Source organism: Falco punctatus (genome assembly GCF_963210335.1).
Source record: "Falco punctatus genome assembly, chromosome: 1".
Lineage (NCBI taxonomy): Eukaryota > Metazoa > Chordata > Aves > Falconiformes > Falconidae > Falco > Falco punctatus.
The window spans coordinates 60,411,140-60,427,865 of NC_137580.1; the positions used below are offsets into that span (position 1 = coordinate 60,411,140).

Below are 16,726 nucleotides of genomic sequence, written 5' to 3' on the forward strand. Positions count from 1 at the left end.
CTGTCCCTTTAGTCTGCCAAGGGACTGTGCTGGCCCATGGGAGAAGGAGGGGAGCACCGAAATGACTTAAATTCTCCTGAGACTAGCCGGAAATTGAAGAAAGCTTTTCACGACTTAGAGAGCGTTGAAGCTGCTCTTGGCTGTGCCCAGCTACAGCAAGGTCACGAGCCGGCAGCTGCCGCCGTCTCCCCCAGGAGCTTTGCCCTGCTGGTGGGAAAGCGGCCGGACGGCTCGCACTGCGGGAATACCCCAAACTGCTGGCGCAAGATGTACGGCTGCTTTGCATCACCGCTTGGCACGGAGAGTCCTACCGGGGCGCGAAGTTACCCCCGGCCGCGGCGGGCGCGGGGTGGCGGCCGGACGGTACCACCCCCTGCCGGCGGCCGCCCCCGCAGCGCGCCCCGGCCCCCCGGGCGGCCCCCTGCGCGCCCCCTGCGCGGCCGGGACCGCTCCCCGGCAGCCGCGCACCGCTGAAACAGCCGGCACAGCCAGGAAAAGCAACGTGCCACAGTGGCTCGTCCCATAAAGCTGCCCCGGTCCTAACGGCATCTACAGATACGCCGCCTTTAGCAGCTCTTGAGGAAGGGGGTAAGAAAATAATAAAAAATAAAATAAAAAAAAAAAATTAAGTGCCGATGCTTAGGAGCCGTGCCACTTCTCAGCTGTGCTGCTTTGCACAAGGTCGCTTAGCTTCTACACGCTGCAACATTAGTCTTAATTGCAGCGCAGCTGACTACGAGATTAATGGAAGCCCCTTCCCCTCCAGCAGCCCAGCGCTGGGTGCCCCGCTCACAACGGGATGTGCCACTTGGGCTTTAAGGAGAATTCATGCCAAGTGCTGTCCCCGTTTAGCAGACACACATTTTCTTTAAACACCCTTTAAAAAGAATCTGTTAAAATAAAACTTTCCCGCCCCTCCCCCTTTAATTTGAAGGCTCGGCTCCTGTCTTTCCCGCACCAGCCGTCTCCCGTAAATCTTGGAGGGGCTGAGGAAGGAAGGAGAGGGCTCCCCGGCTCGGGCAGGCAGCGTTCGCGGCGTGGCGGTACCTGGAGCGCTGCGAGGGTCGGTGGGTCTCAAGCAACTGCTCCGCTGCCTGCTGCGCCCGGCGCCTCCCCACGCCAGAAGCCCCGCAGCGCCGCGGCTCCGCTGTGCCTTCCCTTAGGGCATTGACAGCGGCTGGAGCGAGCGCGCGGGTGAATCTGTTTGTTCACTGATGCCTTACAGACAAGGATGCTCAAGCACTTTCAGCCCTGGCTTGCCAGAGAAGGAAAGGCGCCCGGGCATCACTTCGGTGCTCGCCAGAGTTCACCTCCCAGCCGAGAGCCCTCCCCAGCCGGGGGACGCCGGCGCCCCGAGTGGGTGTCCCGCGGACGGCCGTGCGCGCGGCGGGGGAAGAAGGATGGCTATCTTCCCCTTCCTCTCCCATCGCTTCCTTAGCCGCGCGGCGGTACCTCCGCCACCCCCGCGGCGAAGCCTGTGTGTCCCCCGTCCCCCCCCGCCCCTCCGGCTCCCGCTCCGCTGTCGCTCCCTCCCGCCCGGCGGCCCCGCCGCGCTCGCCCCACGCGCCCGCTCCCCCTCGCCTCTGCCTCTCCCCCCCCTTTATCCCCGTATAGGTGGATGAGGAGATTTATGTTATTATTATTACTGTTATCCGAGCCAAATTCTGCTCGGGGCTGGGGGGTCTAACAGCAGGTGTGGGCAGGCTCTCCATCTCCGCAAAGGAGCATGCTCAGCGCTCTCAGGCATGCTCCTTCAGCGGAGGGAGCCAGAGCTGGGCCGGGGGGTGGCGGGTGGGGGGATCCTCGCACTCGCACCGTCCTAATGCGAAGTTTTATTTTCAAGCGGCCCCGGAACCGGGAGCCGACCCGGTGCCCCCTGAACCGCATCCCGCCGCTGCCTCCTCGGCTCTGGGAGGGGATGCGGGCGCCGCACCGGGGGCGAGCGGGGAGGTGGGGGGGTGGTGGGGGTTCCCCCTCACTCCCGTCGGCGAGGGGAGGAGGAGGAGGAGGAGGAAGAAGACGAGATGCCCGGGCTAGAAAGGCTTCAGAGCCAACTTCTGCCGGGAAACCTCCGTTGCCTCCTCCTCCTCCTCCCAGGGTGAGACGACTGCTGCGCCCGGCGCTGCCCCCAAGTGCTGATGCAACGCCGAGAGCACACGGGCAGCACCATCCCCATCATCACCACCATCATGACCATCATCGTGACCATCATCGTCATTATTATTATTAATACTATTACGATGATGCTGGCAGCCGCGCAGGCAGAGGGGGAAGCGGCGCTGGGCTCCGGCAGGTGCCCTCCAGCGCTTCCCCCACGGCGGGGCGGCTGCGCCCGGCTCCGCGCCCCCCGCCCGCGGCTCCGGGAGCCCCGCGCCGCCCCCGCCCCCCGCGCCCAGGCGGCGGCGGCAGGACGGGATCCAGCCCGAACCATAATGACGGCACCCGGCGGGTCGCCTACCTTCAGCTCCTCCGTGTCCAGGGTTGCTGATCTGTCCATAGAGCGAAACTGAGCGGAGCGGAGGGGAAACTAGGGAAGTTGTGCCAAAAAATAAATAAATAAAAAATTTGAAAGCGGGGGGGGAGGGGGGGGGGAAGGAGGGGGGGATTTAGTCTCTCAGTTTCCAGCCTAAACTCAGCCTTGTCCTCCAAACCCTGGCAGCTCCCCTCAGTCTCATTCTCCACGATCACGCCTCCACCGGTTTAAATAAATAAATAAATAAATAAAATATTTCACTTTTTTTTTTTTTTTTTTTTTTAAAAAAAGAACTCCCTTAAGGATTAAAGCGACAGGTGATCCTTCCCCGGTGAAAGAGATTCGCGTGCTCTGGCAATGAAGGGAGACGACAGGAAAAAAAAAATCCACTCAGTTTAAAGATTATTTTATCTTCTGCAATAAGCTGAGAAACCGGCGAATCGCTGCATCCCGAGAAAAAAATCTTGCTTTCCTGGACAGCACCATGCAGCAAATTTCAAGCAAATGTGTTCAAACTGAAGCGAAGAGTCTATGATAAAAACCTTTCTCCGTCATGCCTACTCTGGTAGCTAATTTAGCACCCTGTGAGTGCAAGACATTAGCAATGAGCAATTTCGCTGGCAAGATAACAAAATCCCCCAAGTCCTGCATAGACTCAAAAATTGTTTTGCAGCTGAAGGTATTCTCTCAATAATAATAATAGAAAAAAAAAGAGAATAAAAGATAAGAAAGTCAGTAGGGGATGGTCTTCTTTGAAGGTTACGCTAAAAGAGTTGGGAGGAAAACAGGAGGTGGATCTCTTGCAGAAGAGAGACGGGGGAGAGAGACAGAGATTTCCCCCTCCGTTCCTGTTTTACTGTCCTTCACCGCCAGGTGACTGACTTCCCGCCTCTCGGCCCGCACGGGAGGGATTTCTCCGGCTCTCAAAAACCAACATTTCCTTCCCGAGCAGCGCAGCCCCCGGGTCTTAACGCCGGCAGCCGCCGCGCCGCCAGCACCGCGCCGCCAGCACCGCCCCGCCGCGGCCCCGGGGGCGGGCACGGCCCCCGCACGGCCTCCGCACGGCCCCCGGCCCCCGCCGCCGCGCCCCCCGGTCCGCACGCACGGCCCCCGCCGCGCCCCGGCCCCCATCGCGCTCGCCAAATGTCTCCTCTCGGTAGCTACACGCGTCCTGAATTATAGCCACGCTCGCCACTTTAAAGCCGTTGCTGCCTCATGTACCACTCCCTATGGAAAATAAATACGTACATGTATCTGCAGGTGTGTCTACATGGACGAAGCCGTGTGAAACTTCTCAGCCTTCGGCCTGAAGCACCGGGCTGTGGTGCAGCTGTTGGGCGCATCACTGGTGTGCTGCAGCTCTGGTTGGAGCAGCATGTGTAGTGGCACATGGAGTAAGTTCAGGTTGCTCTGAGGGTGTTACTTTACTGATCACCTTTTCGAAAGGATTCACTGTCTTCCGGCTCTCCCGTCACTCCAAAGACAATCAAAATTAGATTTCAGAACACAGATTCCTCCCCACCAAGATCCTGACTTTACCACGGTCCTTAATCGTAAATCTGGTGCCTGCAGTTTTAGAGAACAAGGCTGTGGTTTTTGGTTTCCTGCTATCAGTCTTTTGGGGGTCTTTTTATTAACTCCATTCTCAGAACCATCACTTTCTAGTAGTATTGCCTCTTTTCTACAATACTTTAAATAGAATTGGTACTCCTGATAATTCAACACAAGTAGATCTAATAGCTCAAAGTGCATATTCTGTTTCCAGTTCAATATAGCTTTGTTTTCAGCTACCAACACGTCAAGGTTAACATAAGCTTGAGCCCTGGGTGATGGCCAGTGACAGCCATTTCTGAAGCGTGCATATGGTCCTTATCTTCTGGAAAGCTCTACAGATGCAAGGCAGACACAGGCAAATGACATTTCTCCTCTTAGCACAAATTGTACATGACTTCCAGGTTCATTGTGAATGCACTGTAAATATCTTTATTATCATTAATCTAGAACTGCAATTTGTAAAGATTAAAGAGTTGGGCTGGTGTTCCCATGTGAGCCAACACACTCATGTCCGATAAAGAACTGCCAAAGCAGACACTAAATCAAGCTGCCATAGGACCTATAGAAATTTGAAAGAATGTTTTTCCCTGACAGAAAACTACCACCTTACCCTGCCCACCCCCTAAATAAAAAACCTGGAGAGACTTCTGTAAGAGACCGTGCCAGAGGAAAAAGTCTCTCAGAAGGTACTTCTAAGCCTCCCCAAATGTGTCAGTGTGCAGTACTGGGAAGAAGAGAGGACTACCCCAGTGTGTGACACCAACCAGGGGACATAGTATGAGAGCACCTTGGTGCCCTGGCCAGTGCCACTGGATAACCAGAAGACCCTTGAGCCTCTCCATACATCCACAACAGTTTGCATAGTGCTTAGTAGACCAGCAAGTAGCTGCACAAAATGCAGCTTTACAAAAACAGCGGGCCTGCAGAACTGTGACCTAGTTGCTGCCACACTGCAGACTTTCTTGGATGGGGCACTCCTTAGTTTGTTTTCACATTGGCACAAAATGTGTGGCAATGTGATACATTTGAGAATCCTCTGTTGAATTTGGTTGATCTTGGTCAAGAGTTCAGGGAAGAAACAAGGAAAATTGACAGGGCAATCATATATGCCTGATTTCCTTAGAAAACTAGGCAAAACAAATTGTTTTTTACAGTTGCTTGAATAATACTTTAAAATACGTTTCGCTCTTCAGAGGTAATATAACCTAACAAATGAATTTAAAAGTGTGTTTTGTTGTTAAGGCAGTCACTCCAAAGATAATTAATTCCAAAATTCCAGTTGCTTCAAACATCTTAATTTTTATTTTGTGTATAATCTGTAAGATACCTTTTTAGATACCTCTTTTTGCATTGCAGAGCCCTAATTCAGGTGATGGGGCTGACATTTTCATCCTCATTATTCACGTATGGCCCTACGTCTTAGTCATTGTACACAGTGTGGAATTACTATTTTCCTTAAAGAGGGCGTTCTGTTTCATTTAGCACTGTTGATAACTGTATTTTGCATAAGTGTCAGCACAAAATTTTACTATAAGGGCAAATATTATTATTACCATTAATGCAGGGGAAAACTGAAACCAAGCCAAGAGGCTAGATCAAAAAAGAAATTAGTAAACCTTTAAGGATATCAGAGCCTGAGCTGTGAAAATGAGGCCTGAGCCTCACCAAGCAGTGAGATTGACCTTAGGCCCCTTGTGCAGCAGGTCAGCGTCTGGTAGACCAATGCAAGAATTCTGTTATTTTTTTGTAATCCAACTGCCTTAGGTACCATATCACTTTTATTCATGTTTTCATCTAGTTCGTTCATCTGCTAAGCCTTCCAGCTTTTCTTTTTTCCCCGCTAACAAACCACCGTGCAAATATCATTCGTTGCCTAGTCCTATGTCTTGTCCTGTGCCCTAGTCTTCCTATGTCAAGCATTCCTGGTAAGCATAATTATAGATTATATATAGGGTATAATTAGAGGTTGTATTGTCAGGATATAATTAAAGACTGTATGAGAGGAGAATCCTAGAAGAATAAGCATCCTTAAAAACTGAGTGTTTAATTTTCAAGTACTTGGCTTAGGTTAAGGTCAAGTTTAGGTTATTTTTTGGTGTTTAGCCTTCTAGGCTGGTTTGGGTTTTTTTTCTTTTTATTAAGGCTAAAAAGACTTGCTTTCTGCAGATCCTTCTATGTTTCTGAGGCCGACTTGAATCTGAAGTACAAAAGCAGGACAGAGAACGTAGGCGGGACTTTGCAAACAGTTGCCCAGGTCAGAGCAGAATTTTACCCAATCAGAAAAAGTTGCCTCTTGGACTTAAAAAAACCCTGAATTTTGCAGTCAATTAAGACTGCATGCAAACAACAGGGGGGCATATTTTCCTCCATATAGTCTGAAAAGACATTTTTATAATAATAAATTATTAGCAAGCTAATGTAGGGATTGCGGCCAACTCCCCCTGTGATACAAGAGAACAGTGAGCCAGTGCAGTTCCCCCTGTGCTGGGAGCATTGAGAAGGTACAGCTTTCCAGCAACAACTCATGCTTTTTATAAACAGGCACAGTAGTTCCAGTGCTAGATGGCTATCATGATTTCTATATCTTTCCAGAGATGCAGAGATGGGCTTACATCCCAAACAACACGGCAGAGTGCTTTGTGCTCTCGTCAGCACATTTATCTCATCTTTGAAAGGGACTTTTTCTCAGGTTGAGGAGTTTCCAAGATAGGGCTGCCTAGAAGTCTTTCTTGGGTGGTGGTGTCTTCTGTAGGCACCAGAAAGTTACTGGGTTCCTTTAAGCTCTCAGTATAGCATATGCAGGAAGATAAACACTTCCAAAGGGTGACTTTGTAATTCTGAATCATCTCTGGAAGTGACTGTTTCCTTCTGACTGTACAGGGAGTTCCTTAAGTTAGATGGATGAATCTGGGACCACATGCTCAGTAACCTAATACAGATACGATTGAATGCAAGCCAGACTTATACATATGCATCTGAAAAAAGATGTCAGTCATAACGAAACCATGGAAAATGATGGAATCTTTCCTAGCAAAGCCACGGGTGATACGCTTTCTTGTTTCTTGTCCTTTTAAAATACAGAGGACAATTTTCCTAACATACTGTCGCTAAGAAAGGAGGAATAATTCAAAAGCCAATACAGTTTTTTTGATACATTTCATAGGTATTTTCTATTCTAAAAAAAAAAAAAACAAACCACCAAAAAAACCTCAACAAAACAACCCAAACCGACAAACCCAACATTCAAGGCTAGGGATACAGATTTCAGCATCAAATATGAATATGTATGAATACTAATATAGTTCTTAAACAGAATGACTACATTTTTCCCAAGTTCTAAGGAAAACCTGTATACCTGAAAATATTTTTATACTGCTCCACAATGTGTAATTATTTTTTTTAATAGTGAATGTCAGGCTAACATGGGTATATGTATGTTACATTATAATTATTTCTTAGTAAGAATATTCTGGGTAACATAAACTTGATGACCTTTGGGCTGAAGTCAATAAAATACCAGTCTGTCAGCCATGCTTCAGAACCCATCACAAGCCAGAAAGAATAATTTTTAGCAAAGGCTTCTAAGGTGTTGAGAGGTCTGCAAACCTTTGTTGTTCCCTGGAGATTATGAGCGCTAAGAGTAAGGGAGAACCATAACACTGTAATAAGAAAACCAGAGCAGAGATCAAATAAATATGTTTCCCATGAGCTGTTATGTTTAGCTTTATCATGTGAGCAAATAAATGCGTTGGCAATGAAAATGTCTAAGACTCATGCCAATCATTCTTCTATTCACTGTATAAGTACTTCTACATTGAACAAAAAAATGAGATATTTAAAGATATATTGTGATTGATGCTCTCAGTTTGCATTGACTTGTAATTATGATCATGAATACAAATGAATACAGTTGCAGCGCTGTACTATGTTGGTCTCTAACTTGGGGATCATGTAATTTTTTTCCAGGCTACCTTTCTATGATGTCCTAGAAACCTCTACAGATCTTCAAAACGTATGAATGAAATGTAAACGCAATTAGGAAAGCTGGAGAAATAAAGGCAATATTTAGATTGGATTAATAATAAGAAAGTCTTAAGACAGCATAGAATCGTTTAGGTGGGAAAAAAACTTTAAGATCATTGAGTGCAACCATTAATCTAGCACTACCGCGTCCACCACTAAACCGTGTTCCTAAGTGCCACATCTACACATCTTTTAAATGCTTCCAGGGATGGCGACTCAACCACTTCCCTGGGCAGCCTGCTCCCATATTTCAACTTGAATTAGGCCTGGAAAGTTCAGGTCCTGCTTTCCCAAAACTTTTGAGCTTGCCTTTCTCATCACTCCACACAATCCAAATAACCATTTTCTCCATCTCTGTGCTGTATATCTTTCTCATTTTCTAAAGACTGTACTACTAACCACTTGCAAAGTTACATGTGAAAACTGCAGTATAAAGGCCTATTTGAAAGCTAATATAGGGGAAGTAGTTCTTAACTTTTGAATACAACTATTTTAGATTTTGTTCACTCTTAGAAGTTGAGATTCAAATACTGCCTGTCAAACTTACAGTTCCCTCATGTGTTAGAAATTGTACAGTAAAAATAGTACTTGTTGGAACAATTCATTATAATGCCTAGTTTGCCAATTAAATTAACACACAGTAAAGCAGTATGATGTTCATAGAAAATGTAAGCTGATGACAATAAGAAATTAATTTTTTTTTTAGTAAGGGAAAAAATAAGGTATTACTTGTCATAAAAAGATGCATTTTCTACCAAATTGCTCCAAGAGATCAAATTTATGTATAGAATAGTCCAGCTGAGAGATGACATAGGAAAACTACTTCTGCTCTGCCAATGACCTGCTCTATGACCTTATGCAATTCACTAACTCACTTCCCTTAGAGCTTCAGTTTCCACAACTGTAAGGTGAAGGAAATAATACCTCTGTGTGAGTTTATGAATGAAGGAGGCTGTAAAGTATTATTGTATAGTAATTCAAAGTGCAGCCTGCCAGTTTGGATATTCAAAAAAGAAACACTGTTCACACTTCCAACTCAACGAAGTACAACATTTCTGTAGCTCAAAGAATTCACGGTATTCTAATAATGCATAATCCATATGCATAATTCTTCTTAATGCATATGGATTCCTGAGTAACTAGCTTCCTAGCAAAATTATTTACTGATCTTTAGCAAGTAATGTGAGCATTTTAATGAGTAAACATGCAAATAGATAATTAGGTTGAAAGATCTGAAAACCTTTAGCAATAATTAAATATTATGAATCAGGAAAAAAATTCCTACTTAGTGTAGGAAAACCCATTCATTTAGAGTGCACTGCTTAGAGAAGCTGGTCATTTCCATAGGAAAGAAATAGTTTCAGAGTATGTTCAGTTCCAACAGGAGGTAAGTGCTTTTTGCAACAATGGTATTTAGACTGTAAGCTCTTGAGGACAGAGACCTTTTCTTTTTAATATCTGGAAAGTCTCATGCAAAGATACATGTAGACATTAATATTTAATACACAAATATTAATAATACCTCTGAGTAAGGAGCATACTTTCTCATGAAATCACGTTAGATTACACCTCTGAATGTAAATACAACAGTCTTACAATAGTAACTAAAGCTATTCCAAAGTAATACGAAGAAAGGCCCACGTGGTGTGTGTTTGCAGTCTGTACATATTTGTAAGTCAGATTTCTGAGGCTGTGGGATTTGAGTGGTTTGAGATTGTGTGTGTTTATAAGTGTGCATGGACATCTCTCTGAGCCCCATTAGTAACTTTTGAACCTAATGACCAACTTCAACCTGCATAAATAGAGGTCTTAAATAGATCCTCCCACGTATTTGTGAAAGTAAGCAACTTTAAACAGAAGAGAACAAAGATCAAGCTTGTACCTTCACTAAAAGGACAACTGCAGGGTAAAGTCAGTGTGTCTTAGCAGGTATCCAAAAATCTGCAGGAAAATGGTAAGTTTAAAAAGCTTTAATCACAAATATGTATTTATCAGACATGAGAGCAGTCCCTACTCAGTCAAGCTTAATGTCCCTTGCTGGTCCTCTCATGTCTAACAATGAACAGTCTTTGACAAAAAAACTTTTTTTGCCATTACGTTTATCTCCTCCGTGAATTCTCTGCTGTCTAATTAGGGGTGAGGTCATGTTGCAAACCTTAGTATAATTCAGTTAAAGTGTCAATCAGCCATAAGACAAATGTAATGGAAACCAGGCTTTTTTAGGTGCTCAGACAACTTCTTGCTACACAATTTCTATATGATATTGCTATACTTAGTACATTTATATATTAGATTTCCATTAGATAATCTTTATATACACAAATATGCTATTGTATCTATTTTGATACTTTCTACCCGTACTAATACAGCTTGTTAACAATAGCATGTCAATTGCATTAGAGAATCTGATTCTGTTTCTTATTACAATTAAAAAAAAAAAAAAAAAGGAAAGAAAAAAAGCATCTCTTTTGCTGGACTGAATGCAACTGGCCACTCCCTGTAGTCCTGTCAAATGGCAAACAGCCTGGAGTTCCCATACATGACTTTTTGGGCAATATGAAAAGCACATAGCTCATTTATTTTTGTATATATTAGGTTATGGGTCTAAATTACTGCTGGATGTAATCCAGCATATTGCTGGAACTTAGTACTTGAACTCTGGGTCTGCTGAAATGGCGTAGAGACATAATCACATCCATTGTGATTTTCTGTTCCTTTATGTACATAATAAGGTACAGAACAAAAATCATTCTGTATGTCTCAGCATATACCAAAAAATTAAATGTAGGAACACAACATTACTTCTGGTCAAACTTACCCTGCATTTGGAGAAATATTTAAGTGCAGAAGCTCTATGCGTAACTGGCACAACACACCACTTTTGGGAAGATGGTATCCCTAAGGAACAACAGTTCATTATGGAGGCTGCTGCTAGCCCTTCCAATACATAAATTATTCCTCTTTTCAGTGCTGTGCATATCTGAGGGCATAATCAAGTTTTAGTGCTGGAAGGAGATACTTTTTGTTCTAAGAAATGAAGTCTGGAAAGAAGCCATTTTGCTTAATCTCTGTGAGGCATTACTCCTATGTTTCATAAGGAAAAGCTCTGCAGTTTCACCGTTCCTCTCAGGTCCATGCACACACTGAGAATTTCTCAAACATCTTGAGACAGATAAAGGTTCCCATACTCATCTCCAGCTCTGAGTAATGTTCGATAAGCCTGAAACAAATGATGACTGGCTTGTTCTGAGGGTTTTAGTTCACTGTGGACTCTGTTTCCTCAGGCCACCAGCTTAAATCCAACCTAGACCTAATAAATATGAATGACTGTTTAGAGGTATGTGACATGCACTAATAAGCACATAGCAACTACAAACCTGAACATTACCACCTCCTACCACCATACATCTAACTGCGCAGAAGAGGATGCTTTCCCAGAAAAGCAACATATAGCAGTTACAACTGAGTAATACAGTTCATTTTGGACTTTTCCCCCTTTTGCACTCAAATGATATAAAACCTTAATGATCAAAAGATCTGTCTCAAAGATAAACTAAAGGCAAACAAGATGCCAGGATACTTCAGGAGCACTCAATATATACCAGCTCTAATAGCAGTCTGAAGTTTGTTCAAAGACCGTATCAGTTTTAGAGGATCAGGGTTTGAATGGATTGAACTAAGAGGCAGAAATAAGGGAGTTTCAGGTGGCAGAAGAGTGAAACTACAATATCTTTTTTCATGTTAAGAACTTTCTCTGTAACTGTCAAGGTAGCACTTTCCACAAATGGAGAAAGGCTTTTTTCTTAAGCTACTTCTAATACTTACTGTGTGTTCTTCCCTATCCAAGAAAAGGAAAAACAGATACTCAGTACTGCTGATTATAAAAATAGGGGGGTTATAACTGAGAATGAAATGTGACGAGTTAAGGTTTTCGAGAAGGCTATGTTTAAATAAGTTATTAGTGTCTCTTCTTTTATCTGCTTTTTATGAGCCATTCATTCAGGTCCTAATATGTAGTGTGTGCATAGGGTTATCTCTGACAGCAAAGATTGATAGTAGTAGTCATACATTTTTTTTTAAAGAAAACAGTACAAAGCATGATTGTGAAAGTTACATCCAGGAATGACAGAATATTAACTGTACTACTAACTTCACTACTGCTGCTAATATTTTTCCATAATCCTAACCTACTTTTTCTCACTTCTTTTCCAAAGGATTAATCCTGCCTCTTTGTGTGAGGAATGTTGGCAGGGGCTGGGATTTGCAGGAAACAAGACTGTGAGACATTCCAAAGGAAGGTTTTGTGCTAAGGGATAAAACTTCAAATAAAAAACAACAACAAAACAAAACCCTCTTGCAATGCAAGACATGCACTTGTCTAAACTATGTACACAAATTACCTGTTTACAGATTTTTTTAATCCTTCTCTACACTTTTTTTTTTTTTTTTGCTACTTCTTTTCATTGCATCATATTTAAATTCAGTGGTCTAAATCCAAGGAATATACTTTTCCCTTTTTTAGAACAACTAAATAAACTAATAATAACAATAGCGATAGTAATACATCAGTGCTCTGAAATATTCTCTGGCTTTACGTAAGTTTACATACTGAAATGTGTTATGAGCAAATGTGAAATGATCCTCTTTTATATTTACACAACATAAACTCATGGCAACTTCAGGAGTTCCTCCATCTGAAACACTAAAGCTGCTCACTGGAACTACTTTAAATATTTCTACCAGTGTCAGTGGCTCCAGCTGTTTTGCTCAGCCTGTCTTTTATCTGCACCCCACCAGATGGCCAGCCAGCTGTGCCCGTGGCCTAACACGTTTTTTCCTGTTTTCACCAGTAGAATGTGCTGTTCAGTAAGTCCAGTTGAAGATAAATGTTAATCATCTAAAGATAACCCATATGAAGATAATTTGCTTATCTTTTTTCATGTAATTACAGATGGGGCAAAAACATAAAGGAAGGTATTTGTATTTATAATACACATGTCTTCTGAAGCAATGCCTGTGAACTCACAATCTCACACAAACTAGGCAGAAACTGATGGTGAAAACATGCTTGTACTTATACTGGTGAGGAATAAGTACAGTACAGAGATGCCCACTAGGAACAAGAAAAAGTGACCTTCTGCTAATTGTTGCAGTTTAAGAAACAAAACGAGAAGCCAACAACTTCTTTAGCTATATGTTGATTGGCACTGAGACCATGAAGAGATCTTTGCTCATCACTTTCTCATGTCTACTTCCCACTGACTCGTAACTTTAAAACAAGTGGCTAAAAATATTAAGATTCTGATTATTATGAAAATGGATTTTTACCTTTTTAAAAAGATATTATCTCTGTCGATAGGTTTAAATTGTAATTACTCATGATGTAACTGAAATGTTTCTTTTTCAGGGTGTCTCCAAGGCGAAAATAGGTATTTTGTATCGTTACTATTTCTCAATATTTGAGGCAGTACTTTTCCAACTCTTGTCAGATATTAGATGAAAATCTAAACTCTCATCTCAGGAAAACACAAGAGCATTTTAATTATGTTTTTACTCTTCATTCCTTTTCCCAGATTTCAATATTTTTGCAAAAATATCTCTATGTTAGGTGACTAAACTAAGTTACTCATAACAATTCACAGTGAATCAGCATATGTGATTTCTAACCTGTTCTATATTTTATAACTTGAAATCTAGATTTAAGGAGCAAAAGGCAGAAGAACAGCAGTTTGAATTGCACAGTTGTTTTCTGAGATGTTAAATCCATTTGACTGTTTTTGCAATAGACAGGTAAGACAATTCCTCCTTAACGGGGATACACAGGCAGCATGTGCTGCCAGAACCTCCTTCACACTGCTGGTACCCCATCTTTCAGTTTTTTCTAGGTATTCTCACATCATAAACATGGCAGAAGACTTTTAGGGTAGGAGTCTAGATTTAAAATAAATTGGAAGCAAAAGAAATATTCAGACCAGTATCTTGTTTTATTCTTGCTAAAAGTGGGAATATTTCCAATTCTCAGGGTCCTTTCACAAGATGAAAGAAAGAAAGCAGCAGAAGTTTAGCAGTGCCAAATTACAAAGAACTGGCTGTACAGGCGGTCCCATCCTTCACTTCTCTCTGCAGCTGAGAGGTTGTGCCATCTGCCCTTTCAGCCCACTGAGCACGTGGCCGCACGCAAAGGCTCAAATTTGGAGTCCTCTTTTGTCAGAGCAGATGCAAACCAGCACTGTATGGGCAAATGTGCTAACCTCCCACATTTGGGGCATTCCAGGATCAAAAGCTGCCCCTCTTTTATCAAGCATGTGTGTTTTTTAATTTTCCACTGGAAAAAAAGGAATAGAAAACAGCCTTTCTGCTGGGTCATTGAAGGATTGTGTGACCATGCCCGTCATACCTAATAGATTAATCCATCATCTCGGATCACAGATATTTGTTCTTTAATGAAAATTTAAAAATCTTTATATGAAGTGGGTAAAGAGAGAAGTGCCTTGAATGGGATGGAGTGCAATGGCAGGAATGCACTTATGGGAGTGCCCATTATATGCACTGCCAGCTTATAATGCTTCTCTAAAGCAGCATGGAAGGTTTTGAAGTTACTTCTCATCAACAAATGTGGTTTGTTTTGGTTGGAGTAAACAATGGTTAAAAGCCTGACAATGTATTAAGAAAATAAGGATATTTTTAAGATCTCCACTTTTACTATATGTTGAATATTAAAGAGGTCTCCAAAGAAACTGTGAGGGGGAAGGCAATTGGATGTGACTTTAAAATGAGTATGTGCAAAATGGAATGATTGTCAAATGTATGCTTTTGTTGAAGTAAACTGTGTTTCGCTGTGTCCAAGATGCTGATTTAATTACCTTCTCCAGGTGCCCTCTTCCCTGCAGGAGACCCTTCTGAGGGAGGGATACCATCTCTCACACCTTCAGCTGATAGCAGACTGTGGGCCCTCACTCCCACATTTTGGTATTCTGGGAAATGTAGTGTAGCAGCAAAGTGGCCATTTTGCATCTGCTTTGCTTGTTTGTAAGTAGCTGAATTTTAAGTAGAGGATGTTCAGAAAGGGTGACATCTGCATTGCATGTTAAGTCCAAGATACGTGTTTTCATTAACGAACAAAGAGCCTTTAGATGGGATGCTCTAAGAAAGCTTTTTTTTATAAATGGAGGATGCTAGAAAGTGTGTGTCACTGCCACTACCACCTAATAGAGGTTATGCACTGAGAGAGGGAACAAGAAGCTGGCAGAAGCCTGTCTCTCGCTGTCAGTTCCAGGCTGCAGGCTTTTATGTTCATTTGTCATGCAATCAATAAGGAATAGCTTAAATTGAGCTCTGGAAGCTTGATTTTATAGTTTGCTAAATTTCTCTTTAAAATCTGTTTAAAATAAAAGAGAAGTTTCTATGGAAACCTTTCCTTTTATTCAAGAAAAATATCTCCAAGTCTCCCAGGCACTGTCTCTGCCTCACACAACCAGGGATGGCTGGATCTGTGCCAAAAGCTGCTGTGCTCTCCCAAACCTGCTGTGCTGGCATAGCACTGGCCAGTGTGGCAAAAGCCTGCCACTGCCTCTGTGATGCAATTAATGTTCCATCATATCTAATAGACCAGGGAGGTGATGCCCCCTAATCACGTGCTTTCAGCTCCCAAAATACTTGGCAGAAAAGGATATTCCCCACTGTCCTGGGAAGCGCTGGCGGTGGCAGCAGTGGCATGTACTAGATGTATCCTCGCTGCCCTGCAGCACTGAACAGAGCAGAGGTACGGAGGCAGAGTGAGCAGAAGGTGTGTGGCTCTTGGAGGTAGGAGATTCTGGCCACTCCAGTCTTGCTAGGAGGCTAAGTGGTTTCCAGGCTCAGATAAAACAGGATGTGGGAAAAAAACCCAGTCCCTCCCTGTTTCTGAATCGCAAAGTCTTATGGTCTTTTTCCCAAATAATGCAAAAATATCTGTTGATATCAAAGAAAAAGACAAAGACTGAATTGCTTTGATTTTAAGATAATGTTACCCTTTATTGTCATTAACAACAGCTGATAGACACCATTTCTTTGTTACAGTGATCACAGAGAGCTTAGGGCAGTTTGCCTGCTTGGAGTTCCAAAGTCTCTTTTCCAAAGGGCTCTTTTTTCCTAAGCTCTCTCCCCTCTCAGTTTGTGATATGCTGAGGGATTTTCTGCCTGTTGATTCAAACCATATGCACTGCTGCTATGTTTGAGATCTTCCCTGAGCCTCTGCTCCCATTGCTCTGCCTCTGCCTAGCCTTTCACAGTGTTATCCAAACTAGGAACTAGGTTTGAATTACCTGACAGAAATTAGGCATTAACAGTTTTTTAAATTAATCTTGAACTCACCACGACTGGTGTACTCATCAGCTTTACACATCATTCATTCAGTCTGAGCCATGAGTTACATATATATAAAAAAAAATCTATTCAGAAAGGATCTGTACTGGTTCTTATCTTAAAACTACAGTAGAATATTTGTAGAAAAGCAACAATCAGATGTAAACCATGTCTTCTCATAACTTTGATAAAAATTTGTCAAAGGTAACAAGCTGTATAAATATATAAAATATATTAGAACTGTGCTGCATGCAATTCCATGTAATTTATTTTCAGAACAACGCTTCATTAGTCCATTACATGAGCTATTGAATAAAGAAAAATAATTCAGTT

General features: G+C 43.0%; 1 protein-coding gene across 1 annotated transcript in view; it reads right to left on the reverse strand.

The window, feature by feature from the left end:
- Positions 1 to 15,899, reverse strand: part of SGCZ (sarcoglycan zeta) — a 551,451-nt gene extending 535,552 nt beyond the window's left edge. Inside the window, exon 1 of the mRNA XM_080373912.1 lies at positions 2,459 to 15,899. Coding sequence (XP_080230038.1) covers positions 2,459 to 2,497 — 39 coding nt within the window. The 5' untranslated portion in view covers positions 2,498 to 15,899. The remainder of the gene's footprint in view (positions 1 to 2,458) is intronic.
- Positions 15,900 to 16,726: the final 827 nt, after the last annotated feature.